General features: G+C 43.1%; 2 protein-coding genes across 9 annotated transcripts in view; one reads left to right on the top strand and one right to left on the bottom strand.

The window, feature by feature from the left end:
- Positions 1–16,800: 16,800 nt before the first annotated feature.
- Positions 16,801–22,331, top strand: LOC115156793 (olfactomedin-like protein 2B). Of its 4 annotated transcripts, none has more exons than XM_029704478.1 (8): positions 16,801–17,262; positions 18,323–18,589; positions 18,872–18,979; positions 19,091–19,267; positions 19,755–19,947; positions 20,208–20,855; positions 21,009–21,185; positions 21,360–22,331. In XM_029704478.1, exons 1-8 carry the CDS (start codon positions 17,068–17,070, stop codon positions 21,959–21,961), a joined length of 2,367 nt encoding a protein of 788 aa, XP_029560338.1. In that variant the 5' UTR covers positions 16,801–17,067; the 3' UTR covers positions 21,962–22,331. The 4 variants fall into 4 exon arrangements, with proteins under 4 accessions (XP_029560338.1, XP_029560337.1, XP_029560336.1 ...); XM_029704477.1 differs by having other exon boundaries at positions 19,752–19,947; XM_029704476.1 differs by having other exon boundaries at positions 19,740–19,947; positions 20,211–20,855.
- A 25-nt stretch (positions 22,332–22,356) lies between these two features.
- Positions 22,357–24,822, bottom strand: part of LOC115156794 (cyclic AMP-dependent transcription factor ATF-6 alpha) — a 45,849-nt gene continuing 43,383 nt past the window's right edge. For all 5 annotated transcript variants that reach the window (XM_029704483.1, XM_029704481.1, XM_029704484.1 and 2 more), the window contains exon 16: positions 22,357–23,312. In XM_029704483.1, the coding sequence (XP_029560343.1) occupies positions 23,122–23,312 (191 nt within the window). In that variant the 3' untranslated portion in view covers positions 22,357–23,121. The remainder of the gene's footprint in view (positions 23,313–24,822) is intronic.

Below are 24,822 nucleotides of genomic sequence, written 5' to 3'. Positions count from 1 at the left end.
AAATTATAGTCTAGTATCCATAGATTTTGTCAACCAATTCCGTCAGTCACTATGCACTCCTCAAATATCTTAGTGTCAGTGAGTGAAGGGCTTAAAACCAGTGCTCGAATTGAGGGGTATGTGAGGGTATTGTGGCTTTTCACTTTGTTCTCAGATTAGCTGTTATTTGGAGCCATGGAGTCTGCTAGCTCAGTGCTAGGGGTACTTAGCAAGGCTCCGGCCCCAGTACATCCATGTCCATACAGGGCAACCATATCAGGAAAGGACACACACCCACTGTGTGTCGTCTGCCTGAGTCTCGAACACATGGAAGCAGCATTCAACGACCCCCGGTCATGCATCCATTGTAAGGATTTTGCTGCTAACACCATCCATCGGAGAGTGCACAGAGCAGCCCAATGTGGTTCGTCTCACACACTGCCTTCGAGCGGGAAGACTACCTCACAGACCAAGCCCTCATGGGTCGACGACATGGATGGCTATCCCAAGGACCTTCACCCACTTTTCCAGGGCTTGGCCCCGGAGGAGGGGGAAATGGACCTCGTCATCAGCGGAGGAGGAAGAGGACAAGGAAGCGCAAGTCGTTACCTCTAGGCCCTCTTCTGCCCTTAGCGAGGTATCGGTAGAGGATGACAGATATTTGGCCAGTGATGTCTTCAAACGGGCAGCGACCACACTCAGCAATGAGTGGCCTGAACCCAGAGAGGGACTGGTAGGACAGAAGGAAACTCCCCTCTCCCAGGCATGCATCTCCGCCCAGCTATCCCAGCTTTCATGGTGGAAGCCAAGTGCAATTGGGACAAACCCTTGACCGGCAACATCAGACTTATTGCAAGCATGAATGTCAAGGACATTGAGGAGCTGTGCCTCAGCAAGCCACCGGTGGTCAAGCCGTCACTGGCTAACCACCTCAACCCCAGTTCCGTCAGTAACAGGCACTTCCTCCCTGGTAAGACTGACCATTTCTTCACATCCATCTACCAAAAGGTCTGTGTGTCTTCTGCACGTTCTGTACGGGTGTTGAAAGTTATGTCCCTACTGCTGTCATACCAGGTCAATTTGATGCTAGAGATGCATAATAATTGAAAGAAGGAAAGGGAAGCCTTCAACTTCTGCCTGCTACGTAGACCCAGGAATTGTGGCTACCTGGCCTACCCCTCCACAAGCCACGGCTTTGTGGTAAGAAGAGGCCAATTTGCTGGCACCAAGGCTTTCCACGGGAAAGCCTTGGTGCTTCTGAACACCACGGTTCAGAAGCCCAAAGAGGGGCCGACGGTGGGGAAAACGGTCCTTCGCAGAGCAATGCAGTGAAAAGGAGACTCACTCCATCGCCACCAGAAGGAGCTCTGGCACCACTGGTGAGCGAGAGTCTACCAACCTGTGGGTTACTTGCCACCAGAGCAGGGAATTGGCGGGCATGCACAGTCCAGCCCTGGGTCTGGTCCACAGTTACGAAGGGATACAGACTAGAGGTTGACACGGGAACAGGACTCCTGCTGGTCCTGCGGACCCCGCAGGATTCTGTCAGGAATGAGAATGATGCTCTACAGTCAAGTTTGGGACAGGACGGGACAGGATCAACAGTCTACAGAAACGGGCAGTACAGGAATAGTTAGGAACTGAGTTTCTGGGGCGATAATATGTCATGTGTGGAGCATTTCATAAAAACAACAACTGTGTAGGCTAGGCCTAATATAGTTTCCTTTAAAAAAATCAATTCAAAATAAAATGCCTCATTCCACTCTCATGCCTCGTTCCAGTAGTACATGGCTTGTAAAAAATGTAGCGGTTTAATCAAAGACGCTACCAACTGGAGAGCGGGACAAGCGGCCTGAAGCGGCATAGCTGTTCTACTTACTTTACCGTCAAGCCCAATTGTTTGCGTATTTAACTAAACCCGTGACATCTGAAGTGAAGAGTGAAATAATAATAGATTGACTTATGCAGTACTGCCACTCAGGTTATTATGTATCTTTTTATGTTCATGTTGTAAATGTTAGTGTGCTGTAAATGTTTATATGTGCGCAGTGCTCAGCTACAGTGAGGGAAAAAGGTATTTGATCCCCTGCTGATTTTGTATGTTTGCCCACTGACAAAGAAATGATCAGTCTATAATTGTAATGGTAGGTTTATTTGAACAGTGAGAGACAGAATAACAACAAAAAAATCCAGAAAAACGCATGTCAAAAATGTTATAAAATGATTTGCATTTTAATGAGGGAAATAAGTATTTGACCCCCTCTGCAAAACATGACTTACTACTTGGTGGCAAAGCCCTTGTTGGCAATCACAGAGGTCAGACGTTTCTTGTAGTTGGCCACCAGGTTTGCACACATCTCAGGAGGGATTTTGTCCCACTCCTCTTTGCAGATCTTCTCCAAGTCTTTAAGGTTTCGAGGCTGACGTTTGGCAACTCGAACCTTCAGCTCCCTCCACAGATTTTCTATGGGATTAAGGTCTGGAGACTGGCTAGGCCACTCCAGGACCTTAATGTGCTTCTTCTTGAGACACTCCTTTGTTGCCTTGGCCATTGTCATGCTGGAATACCCATCCACGACCCATTTTCAATGCCCTGGCTGAGGGAAAGAGGTTCTCACCCAAGATTTGACTGTACATGGCCCCGTCCATCGTCCCTTTGATGCGGTGAAGTTGTCCTGTCCCCTTAGCAGAAAAACGCCCCCAAAGCATAATGTTTCCACCTCCATGTTTGACGGTGGGGATGGTGTTCTTGGGGTCCTCCTCTAAACCCGGCGAGTTGAGTTGATGCCAAAGAGCTCCATTTTGGTCTCATCTGACCACAACACTTTCACCCAGTTGTCCTCTGAATCATCAGGATTTCAGTCCTTCACTGCGTAGTGTGTTACCAATTGTTTTCTTGGTGACTATGGTCCCAGCTGTCTTGAGATCATTGACAAGATCCTCCCGTGTAGTTTTGGGCTGTTTCCTCAACGTTCTCATGATCATTGCAACTCCATGAGGTGAGATCTTGCATGGAGCCCCAGGCCGAGGGAGATTGACAGTTCTTTTGTGTTTCTTCCATTTGCGAATAATCGCACCAACTGTTGTCACCTTCTCACCAAGCTGCTTGGCGGTGGTCTTGTAGCCCATTCCAGCCTTGTGTAGGTCTACAATCTTGTCCCTGACATCCTTGGAGAGCTCTTTGGTCTTGGCCATGGTGGAGAGTTTGGAATCTGATTGATTGATTGCTTCTGTGGACAGGTGTCTTTTATACAGGTAACAAGCTGAGATTAGGAGCACTCCCTTTAAGAGTGTGCTCTTAATCTCAGCTCGTTACCTGTATAAAAGACACCTGGGAGCCAGAAATCTTTCTGATTGAGAGGGGGTCAAATACTTATTTCACTCTTTAAAATGCAAATCAATTTATAACATTTTTGACATGTGTTTTTCTGGATTTTTGTTGTTGTTATTCTGTCTCTCACTGTTCAAATAAACCTACCATTCAATTTATAGACTGATAATTTCTTTGTCAGTGGGCAAACGTACAAAATCAGCAGGGTATCAAATACTTTTTTCCCCTCACTGTATAGGCTACAGATTTATGCCGGTGGTGTTATGTGCAGGCCATCCTGCTGGGGTCTCTGTCCTCATCCTTCAGCCTTAATCAATATACATTCAGGTAATTTAGAATACGCTCTTATCTAGAGCAATTTAGGCCTTCAGTCAATGCATTTAACTAAAATAGGTAAGACAAACACATATCACAGTCGCATATTACAATACCCCTAAACAAACACAACAGCCTATATTTCTGCGTTCAGAAATGAGCACGGGATGGGAGTGATTTTTATCGGGAAGGGTCACAAAAGTTCCACGGTTATAGAACTGTTGCAGGATCAGGTCTATACAGGGAAATAAATTACAGGACAAGACGAGACAGGAAGGAATTTTCACTCCCGTGTCAATCTTTAGTACAGACTGCAGTTCGTTCTGGAATCAGTAGCAATTGGCGACTAGGCACTAGGCATGCTAGAGCAGGAAATCTCCTTTCTATTAAGCAAAGGGGCTATCAGGGCGATACCAGCGGCAGAGAGCCACCTCGGTTTCTACTCTTGGTACATCCTGCTTCCCCAAAAAGTGGGATGGGTTTGCCCCATTCCGGACCTACGTGTCCTCGACAGCTTTCTGAAGAAGTTCACGTTCCGTATGTTTACGTTCAATGCTGTCTCGCTCTATTCGTTGAGGCGATACCCCAGTCGATCTGCAGGATGCTTCTTTTCACATAAGCATCCTGCCAGCAGGTTTACTTTTCAAGGCACAGCCTATGAATACTTTGCTGTTCCATTCATTCAAGACGTGCCTCTGAATGCTGGGGTTGATGGCGTCCACCGTCTCATTAGTACCTCTCGGCCTAATGAGGATGAAAGACTTCCAGCGTTGGGGTGTTTGCCCAACGTCTGTGTACACGACATCACCTCAATCGTCAGATAAAGGTGATCTCAATCAAAGGTATTTATAAAGCCCTTTTTACATCAGCAGATGTCACAAAGTGCTATACAGAAACCCAGCCTAGAACCCCAGACAGCAAGCAATGCAGATGTAGAAGCACGGTGGCTAGGAAAAACTCCCAAGAAAGGCAGGAACCTAGGAAGAAACGTAGAGAGGAAACAGGCTCTGAGGGGTGACCAGTCCTCTTCTGGCTGTTCCGGGTGGGGATAAGAGTACATGGCCATTTAAGGCCAGATTGTTCTTCAAGATGTTCAAATGTTCATAAATGATCAGCAGGGTCAAATAATAATCACAGTGGTTGTAAAGGTTGCAACAGGTCAGTACCTCAGGAGTAAATGTCAGTTGGCTTTTCATAACCGAGCATTCAGAGTTCGAGACAGCAGGTGCGGTAGAGAGAGAGAGAGAGTTGAAAACAGCAGGTCCGGGACAAAGTAGCATGTCCGGTGAACAGGTCAGGGTTCCCTAGCCATAGGCAGAACAGTTGAAACTAGAGGTCAACCGATTAATCGGAATGGCCGATTAATTAAGGCAGATTTCAAGTTTTCATAACAATCGGAAATCGGTATTTTTGGACGCCGATTTGGCCGAATTTTTTAGAAATGTATATTTTTTTGGTAATTTTTTTTTGACCTTTATTTATCTAGGCAAGTCAGTTAAGAACACATTCTTATTTTCAATGACGGCCTAGGAACGGTGGGTTAACTGCCTTGTTCAGGGGCAGAACGACAGATTTTTACCTTGTCAGCTCAGGGATTCAATCTTGCAACCTTACGGTTAACTAGTCCAACGCTCTAACCACCTGCTTTACATTGCACTCCACGAGGTTACGCGAATGCAGTAAGAAGCCAAGGTAAGTTGCTAGCTAGCATTAAACTTATCTTATAAAAAACAATCAATCAATCATAATCACTAGTTAACTACACATGGTTGATGATATTACTAGTTTATCTAGCCTGTCCTGCGTTGTATATAATCGCTTAGGTACACGTTGCTCCAACCATAAACATCAATGCCTTTCTTAAAATCAATACACAAGTATATATTTTTAAACCTGCATATTTAGTTAATATTGCCTGCTAACATTAATTTATTTTAACTAGGGAAAGTGTGACACTTCTCTTGCAAACAGAGTCAGGGTATATGCAGCAGTTCCCCAGTTCACGAGGGGAATGCAATAAACGGAGTGTGGACCCCACAACTCTGCATTGCGCACATAAATTACCTTGAATTGCTGACAATGTTTCTTTGTGATAGCTACTTGCAGGGGCGCAACTTTCACTGGGGATGGGAGGGACATGACCCTCCCACATCCAGAAATTACATTTCTGTCCCCCCCACTTTTATCATTGCACTCTGATACAAAAAGGGACAACTGAGTGCTTTAGGACAATGTGGACGCCTCAGAGCGGTCGGGTAGGCTGTTAGGCGGTTTCAGCCGACTGGATTTAGGACCAAACCAAGTGGACACCACAGAGCGTGTGAACAGAGGCAACTATTGTCTGTGTGTTGTCTGTGTGTCTGCCTTTTCTCCGAGTTGTAAAAGCAAGCAGAGCAGAAACTGGCTACACTTTATTTGACTGATGTAGCTGGCAAGGTAACTGCTGTTAAAGTATTTATCCCAAGTGCCGAGCTAGTAGTGTAACTGACATGTAACGTTAGCAAATGTTTCATCCCCTCTCGACTGAAGTTCCATCTGAAGTGAATGAACCAGCTTGCTAACCTTAGCTAGCAAATAGCTACCACAGTCAGTTCAGTTCTAGCTACAGTATCTGTCAGATAAAAGTATCTAACAGATGTGTGTATGGAAATGTTTTGTATCCTATGTTTTGTCCCGTTTCAACAGAAGTAAATTAACTTGGCTAGTTTTCGCCAGTTGATGTAGCTACCATTACAGCTAGCCAAAAGTTGGCTAACGTTAGCTATCTCACTAACTTTAGCTATTATTTCTGCCTCAATCACACTAGACCTGAATCAAATGATGAAAACAGCTGCCAAACAATTGAAGACCGATATTTTAACGTTTTTTTTACAGTGCAATGTGAGTTTTTATTGGAGTCAGTATAGCATTGTAACGTTATTGATCTGTCAATTTCCCTAGGTAATTCCCTACTTCTCAATGACACGGTATAAACAGCTCTACAGCCTTCACTGTCATGGTGCACAGTCAGTACACAACACTATGCTCATCATGTCTTAGCAGGATCAGATGGTGACAGAGGTCTCAGCAGGGTCAGACAGCCAGGGAAGACCTGTCTGTGACGGCTGAGTATAACTTTTTCAGATGCAACACTTTATTCTCTCTGTGCAACAAACACTGTATGAAGGCTCAGGCTAAGACCCAGATGCAGACACAGGAGATGGAGAGTACAAGTCTCAGAGTTAATTATTGAACAAGGGGCAGGCAAAAGGTAAGTCAACGCAGGCAAAGAGTCGTAATCCAAATCAGAAGCAGGTACAGGACGGCAGGCAGGATCAAGGTTAGGACAGGCAGAAAGGTCAGAACTGGGAAGACTAGGAAAACAAAAACAAGCGCACAGGAAACACGGGAACACGCTGGTAGGACAAAACGGGACAAGACGAACTGGCAACAGACAAACCGAAAACGCAGGTATAAATACACAGGGGATAATGGGGTGGAGATGGGAGACACCTGGTGGGAGGTGGAGACAAGCACAAAGACAAGTGAAACAGATCAGGGTGTGACACACTGGACAAGCCAGAAGTTTCAAAGATTGAAACAATTTTAAGGCAGTTTGACAAACCTCAAAACTTGATTTCCAAACTGTATCAAGGGTTGATAGAGGCTTTTCCTGATTACACAAAACATGTCAAACAAAAATATGAGCAAGACCTGGGAGACACTATTGATGATGATGAATGGATACAGATATGTTTTAATGCCCATTCATGTTCATATAATCACAGACATAAATTACGTCAGTTTAAGACCATCCATAGAACATACTATATGCCACACTCAGAAAGGTAATTCCTCTGCTGGAGTTGTAAAACACAAAAGGGGACATACTGTATGATCATTACCTATGTTATGATCTTGTGAAGGCTGGCTGAATTCTGGAAAAGAGTATGTTATTTTATCTCAGCATGTCTACAGATTCTCCTTTTTCCCTGTTTTTGTTTGCTTGGAAATGTTGATATTGCAGACTGTTATAAGAAGAAACTGTGTAACCATAGCATTTATAGAAATGTATTGCCATTAATTGGAAGGTTGATGGCTCCTTTCTCCTCCAACAATGTCACAATGGATGGCAGAAATGTCAAGTTATGTAGGACTTGATTTGATTTATTACAAGATTAAGGGTATACTGTGCAACTTTCATAAGGTCTGGAATATTGTATGACAAAAGGGGTCTGTATTGAAACATAATTTTTTGGTCAAGCACTCACAAATAGATTACATTTTTTAAGGCACACCAGACACCTGAAAGGGTAGGCAACAACACATCTGCCACGCTGATCCTCAACACGGGGGCCCCTCAGGGGTGCGTACTTAGTCCCCTCCTGTTCTCCCTGTTCACCCACGACTGCGTGGCCAAGCACAACTTCAACATCATCGTTAAGTTTACTGACTACACAGCGGTGGTAGGCCTGATCACCGACAACGATGAGACAGCCTATAGGGAGGTCACTGCCAGGAAAACAACCTCTCCCTCAACATGAGGAAGACAAAGGAGATTATCGTGGACTACAGGAAAAGGAGGGCCGAACATGCCCCCATTCACATCAACGGGGCTGTAGTGGAGCGGGTCGAGAGTTTCAAGTTCCTTGGTGTCCACATCACCAACAAACTATCATGGTCCAAACACACCAAGAAAGGTGTGAAGTGGGCACTACAACGTCTTTTCCCCCTCGGGAGACTGAAAAGATTTGGCATGTGTCCCCAGATCCTCAAAACGTTCTACAGCTGCACCATCGAGAGGATCCTGACTGGTTGCATCACAGCCTGGTATGGCAACTGCTCGGCATTCAACCGTAAGGCGCTACAGAGGGCCATGCTTCCTGCCATCCAGGACATATATACTAGGCGGTGTCAGAGGAAGGCCCCAAAAAATTGTCAAAGACTCCAGACCCAAGTCATAGACTGTTCTCTCTGCTACCGCACGGCAAACGGTACCAGAGCACCAGGTCTAGGTCCGAAAGGTTCCTTAACAGCTTCTACCCCCAAGCCATAAGACTGCTGAACAATTAATCAAATGGCCACCCAAACTATTTGTACTATCCCCTTTGTTTTTACACTGCTGGTAATCGCTGTTTATTATCTATGCATAGTCAATTTACACCTACATACATGTACAAATTACATCGACTAACCTGTACCGGTAGCCCCTGTATATAGCCTCATTATTGTTGTTTTTTTGTGTTACTTTAAAAAAAATTTACTTTAGTTTATTTAGTAAACATTTTCTTAACTCTATTTTCTTAAAACTGCAGTGTTGATTAAAGGCTTGTCAGTAAGCATTTCATGGTACCTGTTGTATTCAGCGCATGTAACAAATACAATTAGATTTAATGTTTTTTTCAGGGTTTTTTGCACCTGTCTCAGTGGACTAATCAATTGAGGAGCTTGCGGGGATGCCACGGTCCAAGAATATGGGGATTGTGGCTCAGATGCACAAGGCACGTCTCTCTCCAGAATGCGTTCTGTCCCGCCATTTTGTGGGTATTCATTGTTTATAACTTCAATGTGTGCATTGTTTGCCATGTCTATAAATTTGGCTCCCGAGTGCCACTTTGGTCTAAGGCGTGTGATCAGTGCTAGAGGCGTCAATGCAGACCATGGTTCGATTCCAGGCTGTATCACAACCGGCCGTGATTGGGAGTCCCATAGGGCGGCGCACAATTGGCCCAGCATCGTCCGGGGAGGCCCCTCTCTCGTCAACGGTTGTCACATTGTATTGTGGAAGCTCTTATATTGGCCTATAATAGCAAGGGGTTGCAGCCGTTGACGAGGGCCTGAGGGCTCACTCCACCAGAGGTATGGCTACATCTTGGGCACTGTTCAAGGGCATCTCCTTACAGGAGATTTGCGACGCGGCTTGTTCGGCATCCCCACTTATATTGTGTTCTACCGGTTAGATGTCACTGCACCTTCATTGGGGCCTCTGAGGGTTGATATGTGAGACCACCTGGCTTCAGAGAGCATGTGCGATATGGGAGTTACCCATAACCCACAGTGAGATATAGAAACAAATAATTGAAAGAGAACGTAAGGTTACTTGCGTAACCTTGGTTCTCTGATATGAGTGAGATATCTCACCACATTCCTCCACTCGCAAGAGTGTGAGGACGTTTGGCATGCTCGAGAATGACCAGAGGGCGGGCGACGGACGTGTATGATTGGTTCTTCGAGCTACTTAGAGATTCTGGGGAATCCTACAGGGAAATATTTCACTTATAATATCAGAGAGCCGGGGTTATGCAAGCAACATTACGTTTCCTGGAGAGCATATCCTCTTTGTCCTGGTCTTTTCAAGAAAATAATGTCTTACAAATCCTATAAACACAGACACAATGTTTCTGGCAATGAGTGAACAATGCATTGGATATACTGTACAAGACCAACTTTTCTAATGCCAGTCAAAAGTGGTTAGAGTTAGACAGCAAAGGCAAAATATTATTATTTCCATGCTGTGAGAAAGCATGTTTGAATGAATACGCCATGAAGTTTATTTTGTCTCAAATATATATTATACTGTTTACATTATTTCATTGATTACACAAACTTAAACTCGCATTCATTCTCTCAGTTCTAGAAGAATGTTGCCTTTGTCTTCCTCAGGAAACATGGTTACGGACTTTGATTGAATAGAACCCCAACAACTGTTCCACTTAAAGCCGAAAAATCTATGAAAATTGTATATTCTACTAAATAAGTCTTATGGAAATCAAACCCAGCCCCAACAACTGGAAATAAAGCCTGCAGCTATGTTTCACTTGGTTTTCTGGCCAAATCTCTCCATGTTTCCATCAATGTGTATAAGCTGTTCCATATGGAGCGATGTCAGAAGAGGGAGTTGAAAACACAAGAGAAGACAAGGGGGACTTATTTGTATGTTTTGTATTAGTTAAGGTTATCACTGTATGTGAATTATTTAATGCTCCCCCACAGAAGGTCTTACATAGAGGCCAATGTAATATTTACGGAGGGCTTTGATGAGGTCTCTTTAAGGTACAGATTGCAGGAGATTTCCCCTTTAGCTAATCTGCTGAATATCTTTCCCATGGTTGCACCATCCCACGTGAACTCCAACCAGACAATAGTATACCACCTAGAATAATGCAAGCTTGTTCTTGTGTTACCGTAAATATAGAGGTTTGACTGGAGAGGCATGTTCAGACGTTTCACCCAAAAAAAACGTACCTGTCAGAATCCCTCTTTTAGGAATTCACTATACGTGAGGTTCACTGAACACATCATATGGAATACCATGCAGAACATTTTACTTAAAAGTAATCTATAATGTTCAAAGTTGTTGAGGGAGGAAAGGGAACTGTATCAAATTTAAAACAGTCCTAAAGCAAATCTTTGGACATGTGTTCGGCTGACCATTATTAGATACCACAAACTCTCCGATCTGTGTCTGTTATCAGATTCAAAATCTCTAAAAAAATCTTCTCATGACTTATTACTTTTTTATTACTTCTAAAAGGAAAGAGGTAAATCAATAAGACGTTATACCCGACAAACAACTCTAACCTCCTATGCTGACTTATTCACAGTTCATTTCCTACTTTTCTTCAAAGTTCCCCAACCCCAATGATAAAAGAAAATAGTATCCCTCAGATCAGTATCTGCACTCCCTGGCACGTCTCCATAATATTACAGGTACCTTTGAAACAAAAAGGATCTGTGATTTCACTCACACACAGGTACCCATTAAAGAGGACCTCTAGCGGCTGTGGCATAGTTGTAGGTGTGTGTCAAAGCAACAACGTCAGCCTCCCGAGCTGCCACATACTGCTGGAGGGCTCTGTACCTACACAATAGACTGTTGTTCTAATAGCTTTGAATGAGGGGTGCCAAGCAACACGGATCTGCACCTCTCACACTTAAATAAACACTGACATATGCACATTCCATAGCACGGGGAATTATCAATCAAGTATTACTCAACCACGAGAACTATACTTCAAATCAAATCAAAGTTAATTGGTCTCGTACACAATGCGCTCACAATGCGCTCAATGCGCTCTAGCGACACCTTGTGGCGGGCTGGGTGCCTGTCAGTTGAACGGTGTTTTCTCCGACACATTGGTGCAACGGGTTAAGCGAGTGGGTTTTAACATGTGCGGCTGGCGGGTCATGTTTCTGAGGACGCATGACTCAATTTTCGCCTCTCTCGAGCCTGTTGGGACTATATCAACACTGGCCTAATGAAACAAAAACCAAAAGATCATTTTTAGATAGAGTCGCAGCGATGAGACAAGATCGAAATCATGAAATTGGGGTGAAAAAGGGGGTAAAAATGCCTCAAAAAAATAAAAAAAGGTGTGTGCAGTAGTTATATAGGATGAGACATCAGTATAATACAGTTAATACATACATATAACGTGGGTGAGACAATATGTCAAGATTATTAAAGTGACCAGTGTTCAATGGCTAGAATACATTTAAATTACGTAAACATTATAAATGGAAAACTCTACCTAAAAACGACCTTTTGGTTTTTGTTTCATTAGGCCAGTGTTGATATAGTCCCAAAATATTTTGCATGTCAACAATCAAGTTTTCAAGATATATTGAATTTCACTTATTTTGGGTAACAGACATATACAACAAAATGTACAATGCCTGAAGGCCAAGCATCACGTCTGGAGGAAACCTGGCACCATCCCTACGGTGAAGCATGGTGGTGGTAGCATCATGCTGTGGGGATGTTTTTCAGCGGCAGGGACTGGGAGACTAGTCAGGAAAGGTGCTTCAACAAAGTACTGAATAAAGGTTCTGAATAGTTCCGTAAAAGTGATATTTCCAGGGGGTTTTATATAAATTTGCAAATATTCAAAAAAACTTTTCGATTTGTCATTATGGGGTATTGTGATTAGATTGATGAGGAATCGTTTTTATGTAATCCATTTTAGAATAAATCTGTAATGAAACAAAATGTGAAAAAATGTGGGTGTGACGGTTGTCATAAGGAGAGGACCAAGGTGCAGAGTGTGTGTAGTTCCACATTTTATTTATACTGGGGAATCTATGCAATACATCAAATAACTGAAATAGACAAAACAACAAACTGTGACGCAGAGGAGAAACAAACACTACCCAAAAATAATCACCCACAAAACTCAGGAAGAAAAACCCCTACTTAAGTATGATCTCCAATTAGAGACAATGAGGACCAGCTGTCTCCAATTGGAGATCATCCCAAACAAACCAACATAGAAATACAAAAACTAGAACCTAAGAACATAGAAATAGAAAACATAGAAAAACACAAAACACTGCCTGTCACGCCCTGACCTACTCTACCACAGAAAATAACATCTTACTATGGTCAGGACGTGACAGTGGGTCCTTCCGGACAAGTCAGTTACAATTACACATACCCGAGACCAGTGATAATCATATCAGATCCGACCCCGACCCATGACATTATTTAGAATTCTGGATCCGGACCCGCTCAGGTCCCAGATCGGGTCTTCGGTATTTGGGTACAAGTGGATCCGTGAAGACCAGTTTTGCGCGCGAATGCTACCTAGGTTTGGATAAGTTCTAATCATCACAATGGGAACAACATCCTCTATGCACTTCCTGATGAACCCCATCACCGAGTCAGTGTATACGTCAATGCTATTCTCAGAGGCGACCCAAAACATTTCCCAGTCCGTGTGATCAAAACAATCTTGAAGCATTGATTACAATTGGTCTGACCAACATTGGCCAGTCTATACCACGGGAGCTTCTTTTTTAAGTTTCTGCCTATAGGTGGAAAGGAGCAGAATGGAGGCGTGATCTCATTTGTTGAAGGGAGGTTGTGTTGTTAGAATTTCTATAGCGTTTTTCTCCGATTTCCTTTATTAAAGTCCACAGCTTCAATAAATGTGGCCTCAGGATATGCGGTTTACAGTTTGCGCACAGTCCAATGTAGTTCCTTGAGAGCTGTTGCGGTGTCAGCTTGGAGGGGAATATACAGGGCAGTAATGATGACCGAAAAAATTATCTTGGGAGGTAATGCAGTCGACATTTGATGGTGAGGTATTCCAGATTGGGAGACCAAATGGACTTGAGTTCCTGTACATTACCACAATCACCACACAATCCACCTTTCTTTTTTCTGGACAGTTCTGTCTTCCTGTCCACGCGATGGACAGAGAACAATATATCTGGAGAGATCCATGATTCCATAAAACATATGGTGCAGTCCCTGATGTCTCTCTGGAAGGAGATCCTTGCCCTGAGCTTGTCTACTTTATTGTCCAGGGACTGAACATTAGCGAGTAATAAACGGTGGATGGTATGCCTGAGTCTGACTAGGGCCCCACTCCTTCTACCTCTTCTCTGGTGTCTGTTTTTTGGCACAGCCCCTGGGATGACTAGAGCTGCCTCAGGAAGTTCAAACAAAGGATCCAGATCAGGTAAGTCAAATTTCTGCTTGAATTTCTGGTGAGTGACCGGCAATCTAATATCCCAAAGTTATTTCCGGCTGTAGGTAATAATATAAGAAACGTTCGGAACAAATAATGTAAGAAATAACACCCCCCTAAAAAACGGCATACTGCAAAGTTGGTTAGGAAATAGAAACAGGGTGACCGTGTCTGTTGGTGCCATTTTCAGAGGGTGATGAGGTCATTGTAAGTGGTTTGAGTAGTTTGAGAGAGTATTCTTATGTGTTTTTAAGTGCACATACTGTTGAATCTTTGTATTCAACCTGGACAACCTGGGTAGCCGTAGCATAGTAAATGAAAATCCAGGACACTCATATTAGTATGATATGTTACGGTTGGTATGGCATGTATTCGTTTGTGGATGTCCATCCTCCATTTCGTATGATATGTTGCAAAATGCAATTCGTATGATATGTTACGAATTTGCAATACGTATGATACAGTATGTTACGAATTTACATTTGTTGTGGCTAACGTTAGCTTGGCTAGGAGTTGGGTTAGGGTTTAAGGTTAGGGTTTAAGGTTAGGGTTAAGGTTAGGGTTAAGCCGGGCGTACACTACACGACTTTGGCCCCGATTTAGCTGTCCCAGACAAGTTTTTGAGACTGGAGACAAAATCCCCAATGTCATTGCCTACTCGGGCGCGTGGCCGTAGAGACACAATCTGAAGGCTATCGATCCCGTCTTTGAGCCATCCCAGACGTTCCAATATTTTGAAATGTTTGATTTTATCTGCACAAAACGTGCAATGCTCTTGTAGTGTGAGATGTGCAGCAACACGTTGAGAACGGTGATCAGCAGTAGCCAATGAGAGCTCGCCAGAGAAGAAGCCAAAGATGATGACGTTGTATTGCATCACCCAGAATGTGTAGACTATCGAGCTAGAGTGATGACTACTACTAATATGCAGGTGTACTTTTTAACCAAAGCCAAAGTGTCAAATCAATACAGCTCTGAAGTTCACAAGCAATGTTATTCAATAAAAAATGTATTGGCTAGATATTTCAACTCTGTATGGCAAGCGTGAATGTCTGACTGAAAACGTTTGAGGCTGCTTTGAGCCACAGCTGGTTCTAGCTACGTTACCAATCGAATCACGTCATCACATCATTGTTTTCGCGAGACTGCGTGGTATCGAGAATCCTCACGATCAAATGAAAAATCTTGTAGTGTGTGACCCCTGTCTGTGCCACATTGTTTAGTGTGCGCACAACTACGTTGGCAAGAGAAAAAACTACAGGAAAGACGGTTGTTTAATGTGAGAGGCTCAGTGATGTTAGGGTTAGGAGGTAGGTTAAAGGGTTAAGGTTAGGGCTAGGGTTAGGGGAAGGGTTAGCTAACATGCTAAGTAGTTGCAAAGTAGCTATAAAAGTACTAAGTAGTTGCAAAGTTGCTAATTAGCAAAAATGGTCCGTGATGAGATTCAAACACACAACCTTTGGGTTGCTAGACGTTTGCATTATATGTTGGCTTTTGCTTTAAGTAACCCTATGTCTTATCTAACCATACCAAACGTAACATACCATACTAATTTGAGTGTCCCGGATTTTTGTTTACTACTATATGTTTTGGCTAGACCAGGCTGTTCTATTCTAGTTTTAAGATACACTTTTAGAACTAGAACACAGAATAAAGTGTCTTAGTTGGAGCAAAGGTGAGATGGCCCCCTGACATAATATAATTTGAGAAACAAGAGTTCATTAACCCAAAACAAGAGAATCAGAAGTCTGTTGCAAGTAAAACATACAATATTGGCATTGTTATGAAATACACCCTGTATTATGGCTGTTCACTAAAGAATATATGAAGAATAATACTAATTTATCTTAATTCCCACATTGCTGGAATGTCGGTAGAATCATTTCCATCACATAAAACGATGCTGACAGAAATGATCCCCTAGATGGCGCTATCGCGTAAGGTTCGCCGTCGGGTAAGGTTTACCCTCACATTTTCCCTTTATTTCTACCACAAATAGCTTATTCTCAAAGTAGGTCAGATTTATGAGCTTTTATGATTTTAAATCAAAATCGAATAAAATGTCATACGTCACATGCTTCATAAACAACATGTGTAGACTAACAGTGAAAGGCTTACTTCCCAACAATGCAGAGAGAAAAATATTAAAATAATATACAAATAATAATAGGAGGAATAGATACACAATGAGTAATGATAACTTGGCTATACCGAGTCAGTGTGCAGGGGGATGAGGACATTTCGGGAGATATGTTCATATAGGTAGGGCGGCAGGTAGCCTAGCGGTTAAGAGCGTTGGGCCAGTAACAAAGGTCGCAGGTTTGAATCTGCAAGCCGACTGGGTTAAACATCTGATTATGTGCCTTTGACCAAGGCACTTAACCCTAACTGCTCCTGTAAGTCGCGCTGGATAAGAGAGTCTGCTAAATGACAAAAACAAATGTAGGGCTAAAGTGACTAGGCAGCAACGTATGTGATGAGTTAGTTTGCGGTCCATAAAATAAAATCACCTATAATAATAGCTTACTAGCCAGGAATTTAAATGAATTCACTCAAACATCTCCCAAGGACCAAAAGAGGCATTTAGGCTACAATTTAGATGGGGGTATAAAATTAAAAAGAAAGAACATCCCTTGTAACATAATTGTTTCACATCCAATCTGTGGGACAGACTCCACCCTGTATCCAATATGGTCAAGTCCTTCCCACCTATGCATAACCAACTATGTTCATTCACCTCCAACTATCAACAGGGATCATACCTATCACTTACAGCGAAGGCAACACAATGCTTTTCACCTGAGAGGATTCAAAATTAATTTCGGATTAATTTCTATTGAAAGATCACTGACATTTTCTTTAACTATGGACATTTTCTTAGAAAATGTGGATATTTCAAACTAGTTGATTTCTTTTAGAATTCGCTGCAGATCGTTTCAAAGGCATACTTTTTTGATTGGCAACGTCTCAATTGGGCACCAGGTAATTTAGATGATGATGTCTAGGTTGCAGCTATTGCTCCTGTTGTGGTGCGCCATCGCCCTCACTTGGGCACCAGTCGCATCCATCGATGAGATGGAGAACTCTTTGACAGATGTTCATGATGGAATTAAAGAGCAACTAGAACAGACCGAGGGACCACTTCTGGATGATGAGATGGACAACCAGGAGAACGTTTTAACTCAGGTATTTACGACCTCGCTCTGGATTTGTTCGGATTGACAGGCTAGTTTTACGCATAGCCTACCTATACAAAGCATGGCGCGACAGTTAATCACAGGGGTGAGGAAGAAAATTATATTTTCTCAAGAATTTTAATTCATAACTTTTGAGTATAGAATATTAATAATTGATACTTCATCGTCTATGACTAATGGCCTGGGAAAAGTTGAACTATTATGTTGAGCACTTGTCATGCGTAATTACACATGCACACAGAGCATTGCCATTATAGTCAGTATTGGCGTTTTGCTATGAACCATAAAGCATCTTCAATGCGATAAATTGAAGGTGGTTGTTTTACCCAGCAAACCAAAATTGGTTCTGTGAACGTTCCCAGGACATTCATTAGGTTGCCCCAAAACTTATAACACAAAAACGGTCCAGTTGTGCTGATGATTATACAATGTTTGTATAAATAATTTGCCTGATGTTGCAAGAACATTCCCAGAACCCATTTTGTTAATACATTACCTGGAAACCTAATAAGAAACTTAGGGGAATGTTCTGCGGTGGTTGTTACAGATGTTGTGCACAATATTCCAAAGAAATGTATTTTTTTTTATTCTGGGAAGGAAAAAAACATTTTGTTATCAAAAACATAATTTGAATGTTTTTGGGATGTTTTCATCCTAATGTTAGATAAAATCCTAACTGGAACTTTATAGGAATGTTAGCTAATGTCCTGCGAATGTTCCCGGTCTGCTTGGTAGTTACTTTGTAAGTGGTTAAAAAAAACAGTATTTTTTTCTACATTAGTCGATTCTTAGTCATTAAACCATTTTCAATGTGCAATGTGCATAGAGTATTTGGTATCTGAGAGATGAGATGGTCGTTTTTCCTATGTAGGACTAAATGTATGCATTCTCATGAATATGCTGTGTTGTTCCATATAAGTAATCCATTTAAATAGTTAGTTATATCCTATAAGTAATTGCACCAATGCATGTGTCTGTGTGAATTGTGTAATGCTGTGCTCCTTCATTGGTGGACTACCCATGCTCTACCCATCTCTTCTCCATCGTAGCTGCTGGGGGATTATGACAAAGTGAAAACGCTGTCGGAAGGCTCTGACTGTCGCTGTAAATGTATTGTCAGACCCCTGAGCAGAAGTGCCTGCAGGCGGATAGAGGAGGGTGCAGCAAAGGCTGAAGACTTTTACACAGTGGAGACTGTGACTTCGGGGCCCAATTGTAAAAAGTGTGCATGTATAGCCCCGCCCTCTGCTCTGAATCCCTGCGAGGGAGATTACAGGTTCAAGAAGCTGCAGGAGGCGGGGAAAGATGACATCAAGGTAATACACAAGCGCCTGCATCTCTCTGAGGGGAAACAACACCACACTGGTTCCTTCTTATTAAAACAACCCCCGTCTGTGTATTATCTTTATCAAACAAGGAGTTACCCCATGTCCCCTTTCCAGTGGGAATATTTCCTCAAACTGCACTTGATCTGATGGAAATGTCCACATCATAAGCGGTTATTGAATACAGCATACATGACAGTAAGACTTTACAACTAAAATAACATGGAAAGATGTACTGTGGTGATTCTGACTACTGTGATCTTGCTTTTACAGCTCTCAACAATAATGGAGTTACTGGAGGGAGCGTTTTACGGGATGGATCTGTTAAAGTTACACTCAGTTACAACTAAACTTCTCAACAGGGTTGACAAGATAGAAAAGGTTTGTCTACTGACACTCATACGCATTTCACAGTCATAGCTTATATGCCCTAAAGTCTGTGGTTGTGGTACTGGCTTCTCACCCTTTTGCTTTGCCTCTGTCGGTGTCCAGACCTTTTCTCGTAACCACACGGAGAAGGAGAAAGTGAGTGCGAGGAGCCGCTCTAGTGAGGAGAATGAGAGAGAGAAGGAGAGAAGAGCACAGCAGAGGATGGAAAAGAGAAAACGTCTAACTGAGCTGGAGCCGTCCCTGCAGAAGGATACGGCTGCAGCCTATGCTAACACAGAGGTAGCGCGCACACACACACTATGCTAACACAGAGGTAGCGCGCACACACACACTATGCTAACACAGAGGTAACCAAGGCTGTCAGTCACTCCAGATTTAGAGTGGAAACGATGGCGAGGGATTAAGTTAGCCAGTAGCCTGGCAGCGTCTTTAATACAGTGGCGAGATCCAAACTAGTTTGGGTTCTTGACTACAACAGTTTCCAGACAGCCCAGAAAACAATGACTTAAAATGATTGTCTTACTTTGAACCTCGACTGCATTCATTTTCACAAAACCAATGCGATCAAAACCATAGCATTTGGTTCTGTAGCCTAGTATTGCAATGAAGAATCAGAAACAGAAACCTTTACTGCCATGCAACAAACAAATGGTTGCTAAGAATTTATTGTGTAGTTACAGTTCAACATGTATAGTACAGTTGTCTCACTAAAAACTTTACGATAACACGTGATTTGGTCCTTTGTGATTGGATCCTCCTAAAGAAGAAGTACGAGGAGCGCTATGTGGGGGCCAAGGGCCAGGGGGCCACCAGGCCCATGCTGAAGAGGAGCCAGCCAGAGGACAGGGAGGAGCCCCAGTGGCCCCTGAAAGGCAAGGTGGGGCCCAACGGCATGGTCATCAGAGGGGTGACCTTCTACAAGGCCAACACAGTGGACGATGGAGCCGCTGAAGAGCTCAGTAAGTAAATGTATATACTGGACATAATACTAGAATAACTAACATAGCAGTAGTCCATCTAGTTCAGAACATACAGCAAATCTTCCCATTGACTTTGGTGTTGAAGGCTTCTTTTTTTTGGGGGGGGGGGGGGGTCTCTACATTGGGGCTATGCCTATAGACATGTTTTGTTCTGGGTTTTTAATAGGACATTGGAGAGGCTTATTGAGTATATTGGTGTAGATGCTTCTTAACCCTTTGTGCTGCTCATTCACCACCAGCAGCAGAGGAAGCCCTGAGTGGTGATGGTTCCATAGACCTGCTCATCGATGACCAGCTACTGAGACCCACCCAGCCCAGACCTGTGGCAGGCCCCCCAACACCTGCATCCCAAGACAGGAAGGAGAACCCAGAAGACCAGGCCACTGACACCCCCAAAACAGCCCCTAGTCCCCAAAGGAATCCCATTACATCTGTCCCTGGAGCTACCGGGACACCATCGACCACTGTTTCCATCCCGACCACCACCACCATTCAAACAAACACTAACACAACGGTTGCGACCACCACAACCACCATTCAACCAGCGACTACCACAACCACCACTCAACCAGCGACTACCACAACCACCACTCAACCACCGACTACCACAACCACCACTCAACCACCGACTACCACAACCACCACTCAACCAGCGACTACCACAACCACCACTCAACCAGCGACTACCACAACCACCACTCAACCAGCGACCACTAGAAAACTTGAAACCTTGTCTGTTTTGACCACATCTCCAACCACTGCACTGCAAAATGTCAACAGCACCACAACTCCGACCAGCAAGGTGACTAGTGCGCCCAGACCCAAGCATCACATCAGCTGGACAGAGGGCCACTCAGAGGTTCCCTCGGCGACCCCTAAAGTCCCTGGTAAAAAAATACCTTTGGTTGATGGGGTATTTGATTTTCCAAAGTCATATTTTAATTTGATACTCTTTTCTGGTTGAAAATAGTGTTTGTTCGATCTTTAAATACTTGAGGAAAGTACATATGTTGTGTTTATCTCTGTATGTTTACTAACAGGCCTGTGCAAAGACACTCTGGCCACCATCTCTGACCCAGTGACCCATAACACCTACGGCCGGAAGGAAGGTGCCTGGATGAAGGACCCGAAGGGCAACGGAAATGTAATCTATGTCACCAACTACTACTATGGCAACAACCTACTGGAATTCCGCGACATGGACACCTTCAAAAAAGGTATTCTCACAACTGACTAGTCCCAAAACTGAGTAGCTGTTTTGGTTCTGGGTGCCAAGATTGCAAGACAAACATGGCAATAGACTCATGTAATGGTGGAATTTGATTCGTGTGATGTGCATTGCTCAGTATATAGAATACTCTTTATTTCTGCATTGTCTCGTTTCCTGTCAGGACGCTTCACCAATTCCTACAAGCTGCCATACAACTGGATCGGCACGGGCCACGTCGTGTACAACGGAGCTTTCTACTACAACCGGGCTTTCTCCCGTGACATCATCAAGTTTGACTTGCGTCGACGCTACGTTGCGGCCTGGACAACGCTGCACGACGCAGTGTTCGAGGAGGAGGAGGACACCTCCTGGAGGTGGCGAGGACACTCGGACATCGACTTTGGGGTGGACGAGAGCGGCCTGTGGTTGGTGTACCCTGCGCTGGACGAGGAGGGCTTCCACCAGGAAGTAATCATGCTAAACCGTGTGAACCCGGCTGACCTCAGCCTCCAGAGTACGTTCAGAACAGGCCTGAGGAGACACTTCTACGGAAACTCTTTTGTCATCTGTGGCGTCCTGTACGCGGTGGACAACTATGAGCGTATCCACGCCAATATATCCTACGCCTTTGACACGCACACACACACCCAGATGATCCCCAGATTACCGTTCACGAACAACCACACGTACACAACGCAAATCGACTACAACCCCAAGGACAAAAAGCTGTACGCATGGGACAACGGTCACCAGGTGACATACGATGTTATATTTGCATATTAAAAGCCGTGGAGTAGTGATAAAATAAAAAGGGACCAGCACTTTCTTTTGTATAAAAGTTTTTAAAAAAATATATAAAAAAACTGTTTTAGTGGATTGTAGAGCAGTCTACAGGGCCTTTATGTGTTGTACTGTATAATCCACATTTTTGTTGCTCTGTCTTTTATTGCTCAAAATGGCTCCCGTGTTGTCCCAGCGCATGTTGTTGTATTTTATATAACGGTCACGGTCTTTAACTGCCCAAAGGGCAGCAGGCAAGATCATTCAGCGAAGCAAGACAAGGTATTTTCTTACTGCTTGTTAGAAGTTTAAAGTGTATGTTGTATATACTTTAATTAAAAATAAAACTGTTAATAAAATACACATTCAAACATGAATGCTGACACACAAACAAGTCATCAATATTAGGACTTGTTACTGTCCATGGTTTTATTTCAGAAAACCCCTTTAAAGGTACTGCAAATACCATGACAAACCTTTAAGCAACTCAAAGAAAATTAAGTCATTATTACATCCTCATTTTACACATTTCAAATAATGGCTGATGTTTGTATGATATATACAAATGAGTCTTGCGTATAATTGTTAGAATGTCTCATTTTGCTCACTCACCAACATGGCTTTAAAAAGCAGCAAGCAAAATACCACAGGATAGGTCTATTCACTTTTAAATATGTGCAATATATCTTGTTAACATGGCTTAATTCCATCAATAGGGTCCAGAATCAATTAATGTTTGTATTAAGCTATTTTCAATTTAGTTCAATTTTTGCTCATCTAAAAGAATGCTATAGCAGTAGGGTCAAGACAGTGAAGGTTACCAATGGGTTCAACTTTAAGTCCACTATTTATTCTACCAAAATACCTACAGTAGATGCCTGCATTGGCATTCTGTCCATTTAACATGAACCAGACGCTCTAAACCAAGCAATATGGAAGTAAACAGTTGCTGGACAACTTCTTAATAAGTCTTAAAACATTTGGAACATCTGAGGCACAGGGACTTGTGGAATGTGGAAGACAGAGGATGTGCGAATCTGATGCTAAACATTTCCAGAGAGGAAGACAAGGCTACATTTTTTTGACACAGTTTATTAAATACACCAAAAGGTTGGTAAAATGATAGGTTTTTAGATTGCCAGGCCTTTTAGGTAAGGCCAATTTCAGGCAGAGTCTGATAGAACACCAACCGACGCTGATGCCTTTCCGTTGGCATGGGTGGATTGGAAGTCAGTGGTGTTGGCGCGTAGGATCTCTGGGATGCTGGAGGTTTTGATGTGGAGGATCTTGGTGTCCATGACCTCACAGTCAATCTGCATCATCATCTCAAATGTGTCGTCCTTGATGACAGAGTCTGTAATGGAACACGATAAGTCAAAAATATGATTATAATGAAAATCAAAACCCTTCATTGATTTATATTCAGTTGTCTGGAATCTAGATGCCTCAACAGTCAGAAGCCACATCTGAAGTTTTATGTAATACAAGCCTTAGCACCATCAGCACTTTTTAGCAGACATCTAATGTTTGGAATTTGAGTTTCACTGTATAGGCCATTTGAGAGGATCTCCTGACAAGATCCCATTATACTGTCTCTCCATAAGGATCCCATCCCAAAAAGTCTGTCCTCTTTGTACTCTAGATCCCAAACACAACAGTCATTATCTGGCTCACCGCCGTCTCTCGGAGACCCTGTCTGGCGTCAGGTGGCTGAGGAGCCTGCATTACTGCTGCAGGGTGAGCCCCGGCTCCTAGAAGAACACCTGCTGAAGCCATCAGCCACACAACCACCGGAACGGCCAGGTCCATGTGGCTTAGCCAGCGGGAGGAATTTACTAGCACATGGAGGGATCAGGTTTTGGATCTAAAATTTGATTAATGCATACGGAAATGACATCGGAAAGGTTATGCAACCGGTGCATTTTGCGGACACGTGGTGCTGTCGTGCGAGGGAAGTATGTAGGTGTTTTCTACTTAAGCAATAAGGCCAGAGGAGGTGTGGTATATTATCAATATACCAGGGCTAAGGGATGTTCTTATGTCCGACGCAACGTGGAGTGCCTGGACACCGCCCTTAGCTGTGGTATATTGGCCATATATCACAAATCCCAGAGGTGCCTTATTGCTATTATAAACTGGTTACCAATGTAATTAGAGCAGTAAAACTCAATGGTTTTGTCATACCTGTGATATACGGTCTGATATACCACAGCCTTCAGCCAATCAGAATTCAGGGCTCAAACCGCCCAGTTTACAATATAAATTTGATGATAAGAATACAGCTGATTTGGATGGTCCTTCCGTTTGTGGTCTGAATGTCTGATTGAGATAGAGAAAAGAGATGCTCACTCGGCAGAGAAAACCATGACTGTCAAATGCATGCCGGCATGCATGAGACAATCCACTATATAAAAAATATTACCCAATAAAGTGAGATAAATATGCGTGTACATTAAATTACATTGAATTTAACACGTTATTTTGTTAGTGTTCTTTTTCAAGAGTGCTGAATCTGACAGACAGTATTTTTGTGCACTGAATCAGAGTTTTTGAATGCCTGCATTGTCTCTAGATGACAGTTTTAAGGTGTTCAATTGTTTGGGAGACAGATTATTATTCCAAATGCCACACCTGTATATTGATACAGACCAGGAGCCCAGCTAATTCCAAATGCCACACCTGTATATTGATACAGACCAGGAGCCCAGCTAATTCCAAATGGCACACCTGTGTATTGATACAAACCTAAGTTTGGAACCGGGTTAAGGAACAGAAGCAAAAAACGGAAAATACAATTTTTCGAGGGGCAAAATCTGAACCGGGAACGAAAGTGATAGATACTGTTCCGAAACAGAACTGTTATG

This window comes from Salmo trutta, chromosome 21, assembly GCF_901001165.1.
Source record: "Salmo trutta chromosome 21, fSalTru1.1, whole genome shotgun sequence".
NCBI lineage: Eukaryota > Metazoa > Chordata > Actinopteri > Salmoniformes > Salmonidae > Salmo > Salmo trutta.
This window is presented reverse-complemented; position numbering and strand designations above follow the sequence as displayed.

Excerpts from the sequence above, each read along its gene's own strand:
- LOC115156793 (XM_029704475.1), top strand. The coding sequence starts at position 17,068 with ATGATGATGTCTAGGTTGCAGCTATTGCTCCTGTTGTGGTGCGCCATC. Across the intron at positions 17,263-18,322 it reads AGGAGAACGTTTTAACTCAG|CTGCTGGGGGATTATGACAA; the intron begins GTATTTACGACC and ends TCTCCATCGTAG. Across the intron at positions 18,590-18,871 it reads CGGGGAAAGATGACATCAAG|CTCTCAACAATAATGGAGTT; the intron begins GTAATACACAAG and ends TTGCTTTTACAG.